Raw genomic sequence first — 17,008 nt, 5'->3', positions numbered from 1 at the left:
AGGGACAGATTATATTTACAAAATTTTTTGTTTACAAACTCTTACAAACTACACTATCTTCTCCCGGGAGAACACTCATTACACTATGTTGGGAGAACATAGTGTAATTTTTAAAAAAATTTCAAAAAAAGTTTGTAAACGGATCCTTCCCCCAAAAACTATTAAGCCGGCCTTAAATCTATAAATCTGTTTAGATTAATTTATTTTGTAGTTCAAAATATTTTTAAGAAGTTTTTAACAAAGCTTTTCAGAAAATAACTATTTTTGAAAATTAAGTTATTCCCAAACACATTAAAATCATCTCATGATAAATGATATATGAAATGACTCATTCCCGATCCACTAAATTAACAATTTCAATTTTTATGCTGATCTTGAAGATACAATATACGCATTTGTTTATGTTGATCTTCCAAATGAAGGGTATTGAAGGAAAAAATATTTGTCCTTTTAAAAGGTATAAAATTGTGTCATTTTAAGTGAGAAAAAAACACAACCTAGTACTTTTTATTTAAAATTTAAATTTCAAAAAAAAATTACTCACTTCCTCTACCATGATTTTTATTGCTTGTGTCTTTCTCCCACTTAAAATAACATAACTCTAAACACTAAACCCATAAAAGAAAATAACAACAAAAAAGAAAAGAAAAGGAACGGTTAAACATTTATATGTTAAACAAATTAAAACGGAAAAGAATAATAATCTGAAGGATGGGGCAAAAGATAAACACAGGCCTTTTCATGAGATATAAAAATGGCTATGGCCTTCACGAGAATGAAGTTGAAGCGCTATTATATGGCCTGTATAAAAGCACATACAGGCTGACAAAACAGTAATCATTCAAGGACTTGTTGATTTTCATTACTTTTGGTGTTGGACTTCAAAAGGGAAAGAATAGGCCCAATTCATTTTCGTGAAGTTTTACATCATTATTTAGTACGCAAATACAATACACTAGTCTTTCTAAATACAACCATTCTTCCATATTTTTGAAATATAAAATTCTTAGAATTTGAATTTTGAAGTTATTTTGTTCTTTAAAAAAATCATCATTCAGAAAAACGATGTATAATTCATTTCTCTTCTTTCAAATAATTTTCCCCTTTCAAGTGAATCAAGTGTATACATGATACGGGAAGCAAATACAAACAAGTGAATCATAACCATACACCTGTCATTGCTGAACGTAAGCTACTGGAAAAACGATTTTACCTATATATAGCATAAATGTGGAAAATTATAATAATACATGTCAAGCTGCTAGAGAAATGGGTAGGATATTCTTACACTAGTATAAGAATAAGAAGTCTTATACCAAATCTTGATCATTAATTTGCTTGCATCTAACGGCTCAAATTTAAATTTGCAATAAATTAGAATCGTTAGATATAATTAGGATAAACGATCAAAATGTAAAATGATATATATATAGTTTCCATTTTCTAGAGAGAAATCGCATTGGGAAACTGGAAAGTGAAGCAAGATCATGATCTTGTTCAAACTAACAATGTAGACATTATAGGAAGACAACTATCACCAAATTTTCATATTACAAGCTACTTACTTAGTGTAGCATAGGGTTCAAGTTTCTTATGCAGAAACCATAGCTCCACGAAGTTCAACCAGTGCCACTGCTTCATTAATTGCATCCATCACTTCTAGCTTACCCCCACTCACAGCTTCATCCATTGGAGTCCTCTCGTGACTGAAAAGTTGCATTGTTAAAACAGATACATTATAAGAAATTCTAGACACAAATTAAAATGTTTCTTCAACAAATAAATAAATAAGTGTTTCAGACTCAGGTCATATAACCGACCTGTTTAAAACACTAACATTAGCTCCAGCAATGATTAGTTTCTTCACAACCTGAACAGCAATTGCCTGTTAAAGAAAATACCTGTGAAATAGGATGTCCCCAGAAGAGTACCGTACTTACCTCAACATGCCCGTTGAGACACGCCCAATGAAGAGGTGTATTCCTTTCCTCATTTTGTGAATTAAGATCCTGTTCACACAACCACAGGCTATAAAACCTCTTATGTCTGGAAATGGGAAAAAGGAGAAGGAAGGAGAAATATTTCCCCATGTTTTGATGTTTGAGGGTAGGGGTGAATGAGAGTTATTTTCCTATATTTAATTTAAAATAAAGCCTTTCTCCCTCCTTAATTTGATTCACTTTTCTCAATGGAGCCTCCGTTGGACTTCTTCTCACTTGACCAAACCACCTTAAGCGATTTTCCATTATTCTTCTCCTCAATAGATTTTGTGCCAACTCTCTTTCAAATACATTCAAAGGTATATATAACTAACTGAAGAACATAATTGTTGCTCCCATCCACAGCTTGGTATTAAACATAATTTTTCAAGCAATGTTGATAACTTATCTTGATAAATGTTGTAAACACATGGCATCAAGAAGTGACATACAAATCAGTAAGAGATGGATTCCCCAGGATTATCCAGCTTGAAGTACGAGGCCTTCTTAGTTTATGTAGGATGGGTATATGGATTTATCAACATACTCAAAAAAAACTGTGTAAGATGGGTATAAAGTGTGCATCAATACTGTCAAATAGATTAAAATATAAAAAAATACTAGAAAGATATTCATGTCCTCCGAAGTGAAACCTTTACTCTTATAAAAAGTTCTCCAGTTTCCCAAAAGCCTACTTATAAGTCTTACTCTGAAGTCAAATGATCTCTCTCCTATATATATATATATATATATATATATATATATATATAACATTTAATGAATCTTGGAACGTAAAGATTTATAATAATAAAAGTTATCACGGAAAGGGACATAAGATGGGAGAAATGGGACATATAACACTGAAACATTTTTTTATTTTAACTTAGACAATGATAAGTGCATCATCATCTAATATAAAGTGATAGCATGGAATTACCCAAAAGAAAAAAGGCAGTAATGATCAATGAAATTATTTGCTATCGGACAGAAAATGTCTTCTCTAATTCTAATTGACCAATGATTTATTTAGAGCATAAAGTTAGAAAATCAAACGAAGCATATTTGTGAAAATGCTACTCACCACTCCTCTACTGATTAAATACTCCACAATATCAACATGTCCATTAGCTGCAGCCATATGAAGAGCTGGATACATACATTAGAGGAGCAAAGTCAAGCACATATGAAAAAGTATAGAGGACGACAGCTAATTTTTTTTTTTCTGAATTGGTCTTAAGACAAAATTATTTTATTTTTCTCAATTCTCTTCCTTTTAAATTGAAGTCAACTCATTTAATCAATAAGACCTTATAAAATGGGCACTTTCCATACAAGACCCTATATCTCTTGTTCTCATCAATGACAAGCTTAAAATCAAAATTTATTACCAAAATCTACCTAACCATCTCTGTAACATCTTGATTTAAGGATTCATCACATAATCTGCTCTTGTTTTATCCAATATTGAATTAACTGTTCTTATTACATTAAAATAAGTGTATTTTCCAGTAAGGAGTCAAAAGTTATAACCAAAATCCACCTAATCAGAGGAGACTGGGAGAGCGATACCATTACTACTACTTCTAGTTCATATCAAATTGCAGTATGTTATTGGAGAGTGGTACTTCACTCAAACATATGTTAATCCTAATGATGAGCTGAAGAGGATGCAGTGGGGAAGGCTAAAAGGTATGTCTTATTCCATGTATTTCTAGTAAAGGAAGTAAAGTAGATCCTTCCAGAAGAAGGGTGGGTAAAAGTTAATACTGATGGAGCTTTTAGGAACTTAATTCTGGTATGATAAGATGTTGGGGGTCTGATAAGGCTGGATAAAAGGTTTCACATGAAGCCTGGGAATTTCAAAACTTCAAACCCTTTCACTGCTGAGATTTGGGGGGAGCTTGGGAAGGTTTAAAATTAGCCAGGAGCTTGGGATACAGAAGAGTTTCGGTTGAATTGGATTCTTAATGCCGAAGCACTAATTCTCTTATTGTGATCATTGATTCCTTGTTCTGAAAGGAAATGATGAAATGGAAGTAGCTTGGCAGCAAGACAGATTAACGGGAACTTGAAGTGTATGGTTAACTGGAGTTGATAGTTAAAGTCAGCTATACATTAAGAGAGGGAAACAAGTGCGCTAAATAGGATAGTGAAATATAGCCTGGATCATGATCCTGAAATATTGAGGATTATGGAAGCCCTTACAGCTGAGCTTAGCAGCTTGATCCTGCTTTGTTTTTGAACTTGTGCCCCTTTGATTCACCATCTCGATGATACGCAATTAAATAACAGCCCTAGTTTTATTCTTGTTGAATTTAACTGAAAAACCCTTAGTACATCAAACTAAATTTGCATTCTAGTAAGTGCCGTTATTGTAATCAGCACTATCAAACTCCATAAACAACAAGAATAAAACCAGATTTCAAACCCCACAAAATAGCAAATTAAAGAAAAATGAACTTTTTTCACTGTAACTAACCTTTATGAATTAATTCCACAGTTAACAAAGTTATATTTGTATATATGCATACCCGTTCTCCCCTGATCATCCTTGGAATCAAGATGAACACCACTGGATGCTAAGCTCACAACATCATCCATGTCATCATATCTTGCAGCCTGTTAAAACCTATCAAAGTTCTAATTATCACATTATATATATATATATATATATATAGAGAGAGAGAGAGAGAGAGAGAGAGAGAGCGAGAGAGAGAGAGGAAAAGCGGTAAAAGTTTCTTGGTTACCTCAAGCAAGGCTTCGACATTCTCCGGTGTCGTTTCAGGCTGAGCTCGAAGTGCTATATTCGCCTCCGCCGCACCCATATGCTGTTGTTACACTCACCTCACTGGCACTGCTCAGGTAAGAGAAACCAAGGAACAAAACGTTGGGTTACCTTTCAGTATGCTTTTGGTCTTGTTAAATTTTTTTTTTTACTTTTATTTTTTCTCTGGGCCTGGTTCGCTTGACTTGGATTTTTGATTTGGGTCTGAAATGTTAAGAATCGTTGTCATAAAAACAAAAAACAAAGTAAAAAAATTAGTAAGTATCTGCTTTGGTGTATAGTTTTTATAATTCAGTTAAAATTTCATTAATATATATAGATTGGAAGAAAATAGATGGTGATATACTTCAATTCAATAAATAAGGGTTTGTTTGAGAAAGAAATATTTCAATATATTTATTTAAGGGGAAAAAAACTTTCTAGAGTTTTCTCCTGCAATCCCAACTCTACGTCTTTTTGAGATTTAAAATAAAAAATATTGGATATTTTAAAAAATTTATTTTTCCATTGTAACATGTATTTTATTAAAATACCATTTATTTTTTATTCTAAATCTCAAAACCATGTAATTTTAAAGTTGCAAAAGATAACTTTATATCATATGACATGAGAAATATTAATTCTTTTATTTATATCTTGTACAAATTTGATTTGAGGTAAAAACTAAAACATAAAAAAAAAAAAAAGCAAAAAGAAGATACGATATATCTAAGTTAAATTTGAGAGTCTAGTTAAAATTATTGTGGGATAAGCATACTACTTATTATTATTTTTACTATTGTCTGATTAATAGTGCGTCAATCAATTTAGTTGTTATTTTTTTTAAATTCATATGCTATTTAATCGTAAACAGATGCTGATTAATTTGGATTCAAGTCGATCAAAAATTATAAAGATGACAAAGTTCTTCCTACTAAGTTTTTAACATAGCTGCGTGCTTAGATATTTTACTCCAAACTACTGGTTAAGCCAGTTGTTACCTATTTTGAACATTGACTTACTAAATTCAAATTTCTTTAATGAGTTATTTTAAGTATTTATTGTGATGACTAGGGGTGAAAATGGGCCGGGCCGGCCTACAGGGGCCTACGACTTGGCCTACATCAGGACAAACCTGACCTAGTATATTTCGTAAAATAGGCCGGGTTTGAGCCTTGAAAAAGCTTGTTTAAGAAAAAGGTCGTAGGCTCACTTTCACAAGTTCTGGCCTATAAGCCTACAGGTCGGCCTATATTGTACTATTTATTTTAAATAAAATAAAATAGAATAACTATGCCTTGAAGAAAAAACAAAACATATAAATTAAATCAATTGCAATTATTTATAACTTAATTATATTCGATTATATTTTAATAGAAATCTGACTTTATTTCTTACGTAGGAGGAACCAACATCTCAACATGTTAGATTGTGTATATGAATATATTAAAAGATTTTTGGGAGAGGTTATACTTACTACAAGCATCATGATGTGTTTGTTGGATCTGATGAAATATATGTTATTTAGTTTGAGCATTTTGCTTTTGAAAGTGACTTAAATGCAGATTGTATGAGTTTTGTTGTGATTCATGATTCTGTTTGGACATTGAAATTATGATTTTTGGTTTAGCAACATAATTTGAGTATTTTGTAAAGTTGATTCATGATTCTGCTTAGAAGTTAAAAATTAACAGGCTAACGGGCTACGGCAGGCTATTTGTTTTTTTATAAATGGGCCAAGTCAGGCTAACAATTAGACTCGTACTAGGCTTGGGCCAGGCCAGATTGAAATTTTTTAACATAGGCTTAGGCTTTTTGGGACAAAGTTTGGCCCAGCCCAGCCCACTTTCACCCCTAGTGATGACCCCTTAAATCCATACAGAATGTGGATATGAAATTCTAAATTCCCTTAAATGATTCTAATCCATGTCATAAAAATTTAGACACAATTGGATTATAAATTAATTAAGGACTAGCCACATGTGGCAATTTTCCTCTATCTCATCCATTGCATAGCTCCATGTGTCCAAGCATTTGCCATCTCATCTAGTGCATGACATCCACATGTCGATTAAACTCCTTCCTATTTTTACTTGCATGGATGCCACCCACGTCCTCTCTCGTGACACTTGCATTTTCTTGTTGATTCTTGGTCTGCACTTTTTTGCTATTTCCTTCCTCATTAGCCGAGGCATTTACTTCACCACCATCTCCATCATTCCTTAGATTGTGTCACACACAAGAATTCCTCATAGATACCTATGTAATGTTCTAGTATAGTTTTCTCCCTCCATGACCGAAGCAAGATCTCCTAGGACATTCACAACCACATCGTAACAACCTCACACACAAGAGTGTCACCTTTCTCTACTCCTACTTGTGGGTCTTCACAAGAAAGGAGGAATCTAAGCTCAAGCCCTTACTTCTCATCAAATTAAACCGAAGATTTAAGAGAAGAAGAGTTATAATCTCTACCTAAGGAGCTCATTGTCATCATTCTATTTGGTGTTCATGTGTAGCCGAGTCGAGCAAAACCATTTCCCTCATTTTTGTTATAACTGAAGAGGGAGGACAACTAGGTAAGCTCTAATCCCTTCAACTCTTCCTCTGAATCATAGTTAGAACTTAGATGTAATTATTGAAAGTAAAATGACCTTGAAGGTCGAGGCATGTGATAGGGAAAAACAAAAGTTTTCGCTAGCGGAACACACATGCACATCAAGATACGTGCTTTAAGACGTATATTATACCTTTTTTTTTGTAATAAGACGTATATTATACCTTTGTTCGTGAAACTTCAGGATGATCAAGGTCAGGTTTGAAGGGTTCAAACCCTCTAACGTTGATCCACACCACCCGCGTCTAGATGAAAGAACTCCTTCTTGTAGAACCACCAATTGATCACCACAATGAGGCTTGCTATGCGCTCAATGTATGAAAGAGGAGGCTAGGCAAATGTGTTTAGAAGAGTGATGTTTTCAGAGAGAAAACCTCACGAGGTGGCACATGGAAGGAGGAGAGAATGGCTAGGTCTTTTTCACTTAAAAACCCTAAGGAGGAACACACTTATATATAGCACAAGAGAGTGAGGGAATAAATAAGTGAAATCAGATTTTTCACTTCAAAATCCCATGAAAGTGGAGCACAACAAATGAGGAGATAAAGGAGTTGTTGCAATTCAAAACTACAAACAACCTCTCCATTGAATCCTTATGAGATAAGGTCTTTATCTAATCAAGATTCTGACCTGATGGTCATCACATGACCACTCATACTGTGCTCCCCATTCAGTCCCAAAAGGAGTCTAGATACGTTTGAGTAGTTGCATTCAAACTTGAATCAACTCACTCAAATATTCTCCCAACAGACCGTATCTTTTGGAGCTGATTTTGATGACTAAATGACACTCACCAACAGCCAATCCTCTTGATACTAGTGATTTGTTCCAACAAGATCTTATCTTATCCTTTTGTTATGAAACAACTTTTCATAGCCAATTCAAATTTGAATTCAAATATTTAAATTCGAATATTCAAACATTCAAATTCAAACTTTCAAATTCAAAATTCAAATTCAAATTTCAAATTTCAAAATTCAAATTTCAAAATTCAAATTCAAAATTCAAATTTCAAATTTCAAATTTCAAATTCAAAATTCAAATTTCAAAATTCAAATTTCAAAATTCAAATTCCAAATTTCAAAATTCAAAATTTAAATGTTTGATAATTAATTTAACCAATGTACTAACAATCTCCCACTTGGCCTAGAGCCAATCTGACCGAAATCTATATCCTAAAGCCTCATAATGACTATCATGTTTTCTCTGAGAAACTCCTTTTGTCAGAGAATCGGCTATGTTATCTTTTGTGGGAACATAGTCTATCTTTACATCCATCCTATCAATGATTACTCTAATCATGTGATATCTGCGGAGCACGTATTTTGATCTTTGATGAGACCTGGGTTCCTTTGCCTGCGCAATAGCACCATTGTTGTCACAATACAACTGTATGGGCTCACTAACGCTGGGAACCACCCCAAGTTCAGTGATGAACTTCTTGGTCCACACCGCATCCTTAGCTGCTTCTGAAGCCGCTATATATTCAGCCTCCGTCATTGAATCTACTATAGTCTCTTGTTTGGAACTTTTCCAAGTCATTGCTCCACCATTTAAGGTGAATGCGAACCTTGATTGTGATTTACAATCATCTTTGTCACTTTGGAAGCTAGCATCAGTGAACCCTTTCACTGCTAGCTCATTAACTCCATCATACACCAGAAACATATCGTTAGTTCTTCTCAAGTACTTTTGCGGATTGTTTTGACTGTTGTTTAGTGACCCTCTCAAGGGTTTGCCTGGTACTTGCTCGTTATGCTTAAAGCATAAGAGACATCTGGTCTTGTACAGATCATGGCAATACATGATGGATCCGATAGCCGAAGCGTATGGTCTCTCACTCATGCGATCCTTCTCTTGTTGTGTCTTAGGACACATAACCTTAGAAAGATGCACGCCATGATTGACAGGACGAAAACCCCTTTTCGACCCTTCCATACTAAATCTCCTTTGTATTTTGTCAATGTACGTAGATTGGGATAATCACAGCAGCCTCTTAGTTCTATCTCTATAGATCTTTATACTCAGTATATAGGCTGCCTCTCCTAAATCTTTCATGGTGAAGCTTTCAGAAAGCAACTCCTTAATTGTTTGAAGTGTAGGGATGTCATTCCCTATCAGAGTATGTCATCCACATAAAGCACCAAGAAAATAACATTGCTCCCACTAACCTTATTGTAAACACAAGACTCATCCTTGTTCTTGATGAAACCGTTACTCCTAACAACCTCATCAAAACGAATGTTCCAACTCCGTGATGTTTGCTTTAGCCCATATATTGACCTTTGAAGTTTGCATACCATATACTTCTGGCCTTTGGATTCAAAACCTTCAGGCTGTGTCATATACACCTTCTCCTTCAAGAACCCATTCAAGAAGGCATTCTTGACATCCATTTGCCAAATTTCATAATCATTATATGTTGCTATAGCTAGCATAATCCGAATAGATTTGATCATGGCAACAGGTGAGAAAGTCTCGTCATAGTCAACTCATTGTCTTTAACGATATCCTTTCGCAACCAACCTAGCTTTATAGGTTTAAATGTTGCCATATGCATCAGTCTTTTTCTTAAAGACCCATTTACATCCAGTAGGAACCATTCCTTCTGGATGTGGAACCAAAGTCCATACCTGGTTTTGATGCATCGAGTCTATTTCAGACCTCATGGCTTCAAGCCATTTGAAGGAGTCAACATCCTTGACTGTCTCCTCATGGTTACAAGGTTCGTCATCCTTAACGGTTTGCTGATTCTCAATCACATAACTGTACCTCTCAGGTGGTTGACTAACCCTAGTAGACCTACGAAGTTATGTGTTTACTTCTCCATTGGAGAACGTCGCCTGCGGAGCAGACTCGGGTTCCTTAATCTATTCTTGTGGGCTTTGAACTTCTTCAAGTTTAATTTTACTCCCACTAGCTCCTTGAGAAAGAAGATCATCTGATGTCAACGCTTTGACATATGCTGGAAATCCCAAAACCTTGAGGTAGCTCAAGTTTGGTCTCCTACCAGTTCATATCTCATATGGAGTGGTATGAACAGATTTAGAAGGTACCTGATAAACCCTTGGTTTATAAGGTTTTTAAGCATCAACTAGCTTAATTTGTGTGATTAAATGGATGGAAAAGAGGGTCAATGTCCTGGAAAGTCCTAAATACAAGTTCTAAAATTTTGTTGAAAATTTATATTGTTCTTGTAGGGAAATGAAGCTCAAGAAGCAAATGAGAGAAGGAAGAAGATTCTGAAGAATGGGAGAATTCTAAGTGTTGAGCGCTAAAACGTCCAAAGCGAACGTTTTAGCGCGCTGCTACAAAATAAAGCCAAAAATTGCTGGTGCCGAGCGCTAAAACGTCCAATTCAAACGTTATAGCGCTCTGCTGTTCAAAAAGATTCTGGTCTTGAACGCTAAAACGTTCAAGTCAAATGTTTTAGCGCTGAGGACAGTTGAAAGCAGTTGGGCATCCGTCAAAGTTGAACGCTAAAACATCCAACAGGGAACGTTTTAGCGCCCATGTCAGTTTTTGGATGTTATTCAGTTGGAATTTGTAAACTATAAAAGGGTAAAGGGCCTTCACACTTGATATAAATCCTCTGATCTGACTTTTTACTCTCTGAAATTCTAAATCCCTTAGGTCCTAGTATTGTATTAGTTTAGTGTACTTTATGTAATTGTGATTGAAGATTCAACATCATGATAATGGAGTTTGATCTTTCCTCTTCTTTTGTTATTTCTTTTTCTTTGTCTGAGTAGAGTCTTTTGTAGTTAGATTTTAATGGAACTCAAAGATGAATTTATGTATGGTTGATTGAATATTGTGATTATCTTTTATGTGATGATATGAAATTGTCTTTGTCAATTCTTTCCATTAAGGGAGTAGTGTAGAACATGAATGTTTACATTATTTCTGTAACTAGCAATTTCATCTTCAGTGTTCTAGTATTTAAGGGATTGGAACTAGGACTCTGATGTAATCTTTAAAATCTTAGTGCTTAATGTATGTATTAAGAAGGGAATCACCAAGGAATTCAGGTTCTTGATTAATGTATCAACCAAGATAGTAAGAGATTACATCTTGGTGATAAGAAAAAGGTTGATTGACATCACGTGGGAGATAATTCATAATATGATTGATTCTTACATAAGTTTATTGTTGAGGGACATTGATTTCTTACTACTTGTTGTAAAATTATAATTCACATTTTAGTTATTTTACCAAGTCCAAATACAATTCAAATTCTGGTGACAGTTATCAATGCATTCAATGAATTCTTGTTTGATTCAACTTAATTATAAGTGGTTAGTTGGTGTTTGAACACAAATCCTCGTGGGAACGATCTTTATTTATCATTTTATTACTTGTACGACTAGTACACTTGCTAAAGTTGCAACAGTACCCTATTCAAAAGGTATGCTGCAGTGCTTAAGGCATACCCCAAAATGATTTTGGGAGCTCTGTCTCACTCATCATAGACCTAGCCATATCCAGTAAGGTTCGATTCTTCCTTTCGAATACACCATTTGGGTGTGGCGTGTAAGGCACAGTAAACTGTGAGAGAATCCCATTCTCCTTTAGAAAATCTTGAAACTCGTTGCTCAGATATTCGCCACCATGATCTGATCGTAATGTCTTAATCATCTTGCATCGTTGTTTCTCTACTTCACTCCTATACTCCTTGAAATTTTCAAAGGCTTCAGATTTATGTCTCATCAGGTATACATACCCAAATCTTGATCTATCATCAGTAAATGCAATAAAGTAAGAATATCCATCTCTAGCCTTGACATTAGACCACATACATCAGAGTGAATGAGTCCTAATAACTCACTAGCCCTATGACTCTCAAGCCTTTTGAGCTTGTTCTGAGTCATTCTCCCAGCTAGACAAGACTCACAAGGTCCATAGGATTCTAAATCCATGGAATCTAGGTGTCCATTTGCATGTAGCCTAGAGAGTATTGTTTCGTTTATGTGTCCTAGTCTACAATGCCAAAGATAAGATTTATTATTTATCCTAGTTCGTTTCACATTCATATTGATTACTTTATTTTCCATTTCTAGAACATATAAGCCATTTACCAAAGAAGCAGTAGCAGAAACCAATATCGTTCATAATGATAGAAAATTCACTACTCTTAATAGTAAATATAAAACCATCTTGTTCTAAACAAGAAATATAAATAATGTTTCTAGAAATGTTAGGAACATAAAGACAATTCTTCAAATGCAGCATAAGGCCCGTACACGAAACAAGGTCAACATCTCCAATAGCCAATGCAACAACTCTTGCTCCATTCCCAACTCGAAGATCCACCTCGTTCTTGTCAAGCTTCCTCGGATTCCTTAGCACCTGCAACATATTGCAGATGTGAGAACCACAACAGGTATCCAATACCCATGAAGCCGGGTTAGCACAAGAAAAATTAACCTCAATCATGTAAATACCTGAGGTAGAACCATCACCATGCTTCTTTTCCATTACACCTTTGATTTAGTCAGGACAGTTCCTCTTCCAATGGCCTTTCTTGCCACAATGGAAGCACTCAGCGTCATTTTTATCCTTGCCCTTACCTTTGGCCTTGCCCATCTTCTTATTGGACTTTCCTTTGGGCTCGAAGGGATTGGGCTTTACAAGCTCTTTCCTTTTACCTTTATCCTTGGTCTTGAAAGACCCACCAATAAGAAGAGCTTGTGTCTTATCCTTTTTGATAGACACCTCAACAGTAGTTATCATGTTTAACAACTCAAGCAGTGTAATATTCATCGAATGCATGTTATAGTTCATAATGAACCCACTAATTGAAGGAGGAAGTGATGATAGAACTAATTCATTAATTAATTCGGCATCCATTATGAAGCCTAGACCCTCTAGCTTCTCAATAGTGCTATCATCTTTAGGACATGGCGGTTAAAAGATATGCCTTCAGTCATCTTGCATAGGAACAATTCCCTAGAGGTCTCATACCTCTCATGCTTATCCTTCTTATCATACAACTCCTTGAGATGAAGGATAATGGAGGGGGCATCCATATGCTCGTGCTGTTTATGCAGCTCGGGTAACATGGATGCCAGTATGATGCAATAAGCCAACACATTAGCATCCATGTGTTGCTTGTGGACCTCGAAATCAAATTCCGCGAACCCATCTTCCCCTTCCTTAGGCGCAATAGGTAAAGCAGCTTCAAGGACATAAGCAACTTTATCGGCCTGCAGAACAATTCAGACGTTCCGATACCAGTCCACGAAATTAGGACTGGTCAACTTGTTCGTTTCGAGAATAGTATGCAGAGACAAATGACCCGACATATTAAGCTGAATAGGATGTAAAAATAAAATAATTAATATTGTTATAAATAGACCATATTATTAAAGACTTCAAATAAATGGCCCCTCCCACTATTTTGTCTAAGTCAGTGACCCTTTTCCTTATTAACCTAGGGCTATTCCTCTTAAGAATTTCTGTAGTGGGTTAAGAGAACGACCATTTCCTTTAATCCCCGTCTAAGACCGCAAGATCAAATTAAACGATGGGTTGATCATTTATCAACAATATCTCATACCTTTTCTTAACATCAGGTTGACAACTCCTTGTCACTTAGTGGTGCATCTCATGCAACCAACTTGGCACTATAGCCCCAAGTATATAAGCTCAGCTGAGCCTGCAACTTATGCACCAGGTCAAGCACAAACCACCATCCTAAGTGTCTCTACACTTCAAGCATTCATTTTACCCAACGAAACAGTGGGTCTCAACTGAGTTGTAGAGCACCACCATGTCGAAGGGATTCAATTTGTACCGACAGTGGGAGGCAATCATGCACTTAATAATTGTTCCTTTAAGGGTTCCTTTTTCTTTTATTAGGGATTTACCAAGTCTCATTAAACGCGCATATTGTACTATCATGCTAGTCGTTGCCCTATGTCATACATCTACAACATACTATACTAGTCGCTTTTGGACATGCACAATAGAAACATACATACACGATTTTATGATATGCATACTAGTCGCCTTGACATACACGCATACATTCATAGGCATAATAAATCACATTTATTTTGGGATAGTCATGGTACCCATGCCATATTCTCCCATCATGCTCCTTATGTCGCGGCTCCTCCATGGACTCCTCCATGCCTAAAACGCCATTAGCCTAATTTCTAATTACATATTAATTCAAGAAACCCCAAGTTACATTTGGGGGGGAGTAAGGTGAGAAAAGAATTTACACAAAAGTAAAAGAAAGACAAGGCATACAAGCCTTATTTACCAAAATTAAATTACAACAATTAAAATTTAATTTTGGTCACCATGACCATCCCCTTCCTTTATTTACACCTGAAAAGTTAATAACCAAACAAGCGCAGAAATATACTAAATATGTTCTATGCTTTTACATGGACATATTAATTTTTAACATATCCAAAAATTCAAAATTTTATGCAAAGATCATATTTTTACCGAATAAAAAATTAAAGATCAAATCTTTATTTGATCAAAATGTCAAAGATCATATATTTAACCAACAAAATGCAAAGTTCACATTTTTAATCATTAAAACGTCAAAGATCAAATCTTTAACCAACCAAAACATAAAGGTCAATTTTTAACTGATTAAAACATCAAAGATCAAATCTTTAATGAACCAAAATGTAAAAATCGCATTTTTAACCGAACAAAAGTACCCTAACTTGTCGATAGTAAAGCAACAAGCTCTGATACCACTTGTAAGATGCCTTTTGTAGGCCATGAACATATAAGAGGGAAAAATCAAATTTTTTTATGCGGAAGAAGCAACCTTTGCCCACCCTCAATCATGTTTAACTCATGAATCATGCAATAGACATGTTAAGGTTTAAAGTAGATACCTTTATTCGGATTATTATTCCTGATCAAATGTGTTCTTGATCAATTCTTCAGACTTGAAGAACACAAGTCCTCCGATGGAAATCCACACCACCTTGTTGTCTTGTAAGAGAAGAACCCTTCTTCGAATGCTCAATCTCTTTCAATGGAGGTTGCTAGACTCAAGAGAAGAATAGAGATTGGGTAGTGCCTTTGGTTATTTCAAGAGAGAGATAGAAGAGAGAGATAGCCGCCACATTGATGTATGTGTTGGCTAAGGTTTCAGTGGAGAAAATTAGAGATGAAGAAGAGATCCAAAACTAAGGAAGAAAAGGGGCTATATATAGATGTATCGACTCATTAACCTAAGACTAGGTCAAATCAGCACCCTCATCAAATCCCAATCTTATTGGGTAATTTCCTTAATTTTATCCAATCAATCTGATTGATTGGTTTTCCCAATTTCAGCTAATTAATTTAATTAATTGGTTTCCTTAATTTTACCCAATAAATCCAATTGATTGGTTTTCCAAATTTTAGCCAATTGATCTAATTAATTGATGTCCTTAATTTTGGTGTAACACCCTCTCTTGTAGGCCTCCAAGAGAGTTCTTTAATAGCATTTTAGAGACTGAAAAAAATATTGCTTTTACATTGCCAATAAAAACTAAAGCGGGGATCTAGTTAATTACAAAAATCAGACTACGCAAAATTTCTTACACTTACTCAAAACATAAATTTCCTGATAGACCTTCCTGTCTTTAAAAATTCGTATAAAATCCAGTTCAACGATTCAAAAAAATATTCTTTGTGATCTGGAAACTAGACATCTGGGGCTTCACGTTCATATAAAATAATAGTGATTTGGAGTTCGTTCGCCCCTCGAAACATAACTCGCAAAATAAGAGATAAAACAGTGAAAATATCACAAACGTCCTGGCTGGAAAAATTCATAATAAATCTAGATTTCAGAATTTCTTTGCAAGGTTTATATATAATGAAACTAGACACCTGGGGCTACGCGTGCATATAAATTATAAGAAAATCGGAGGTCCGTAGCCCCAATACGACAACTTACAAAGTGCTCGCAAAGACTTTTCAAAACTCAGCATTTAGATAACATGTCAAAATCCTTTTCGCAACCGTTTCAACATCTGTTTCCATAATACTTGCTAGTCATAAAATCGTAAGGCAATAATAAAATCATAGTTCACAGTAATAAAACTTCTCAATTTCATACAGTCATCCATAAAATATCACATCAATAGCAGCATGCCCAAACAGTAGAAGCCAACAGCAAATATCCAAGTCCTCAAAAGCTTTTACGTCCTCCTGCCATTTTGTAAAAATAGCAGCCCCAAAGGGGTGAGAGAAAATCCCAGTAGTGTGGCAACAAAACCATAATGCAACAATATTAAACTAGGCACAAAATCATAAACAGTCGCTTCAAACATAAAAGCCTTTTCATCCTTTATCCTTTTCATCATATATCATATTGCGTATATAACGCCAGAAGTGTACGTTCATAGCACTACGGTGCACGTATCACTAACATAATATCATATTGCGTATATAACGCCAGAAGTGTACGTTCATAGCACTACTGTGCACGTATCACTAACAGAACAGTGGAGTACCCTGGGTGGCTCCTCAGAAGGGCTCCAACTGTACCTAAGCGGACTGAAGCCAAGTGTCCCATACCCTGGTACCGGAGGGATGCCTATATGATGCGTGCTCAATCACATGATCCTGTATATAACTATTCTAAGACTCAGGGCTAACATGAATTCAGTACATGCATGC

The 17,008-nt window shown here is 35.2% G+C and overlaps 1 protein-coding gene across 1 annotated transcript; it reads right to left on the bottom strand.

The window, feature by feature from the left end:
• Window positions 1–1,399: 1,399 nt before the first annotated feature.
• LOC133299374 (ankyrin repeat-containing protein P16F5.05c) lies at window positions 1,400–4,874 on the bottom strand. The gene is made up of 6 exons (XM_061498832.1): window positions 4,727–4,874; window positions 4,511–4,598; window positions 3,061–3,125; window positions 1,941–2,009; window positions 1,821–1,870; window positions 1,400–1,706 (listed from the first exon to the last, which is right to left on the bottom strand). The coding sequence occupies exons 1-6, from the start codon at window positions 4,802–4,804 to the stop codon at window positions 1,592–1,594; spliced, it is 465 nt and encodes a 154-aa protein (XP_061354816.1). The 5' UTR covers window positions 4,805–4,874; the 3' UTR covers window positions 1,400–1,591.
• Between the last annotated feature and the right edge of the window lie 12,134 nt (window positions 4,875–17,008).

Source organism: Gastrolobium bilobum, unplaced genomic scaffold (genome assembly GCF_033153095.1).
Source record: "Gastrolobium bilobum isolate Gb01-03AN ecotype WA unplaced genomic scaffold, APGP_CSIRO_Gbil_v1 utg58740, whole genome shotgun sequence".
NCBI lineage: Eukaryota > Viridiplantae > Streptophyta > Magnoliopsida > Fabales > Fabaceae > Gastrolobium > Gastrolobium bilobum.
The sequence above is the reverse complement of the archived record's forward strand: the minus strand, read 5'-3'. Positions and strand labels throughout refer to the sequence as shown.

Excerpts from the sequence above, each read along its gene's own strand:
- LOC133299374 (XM_061498832.1), bottom strand. The coding sequence starts at position 4,804 with ATGGGTGCGGCGGAGGCGAATATAGCACTTCGAGCTCAGCCTGAAACG. Across the intron at positions 4,599-4,726 it reads ATGTCGAAGCCTTGCTTGAG|GCTGCAAGATATGATGACAT; the intron begins GTAACCAAGAAA and ends AGGTTTTAACAG. Across the intron at positions 3,126-4,510 it reads GGATGATCAGGGGAGAACGG|CTCTTCATATGGCTGCAGCT; the intron begins GTATGCATATAT and ends GTATGTATCCAG.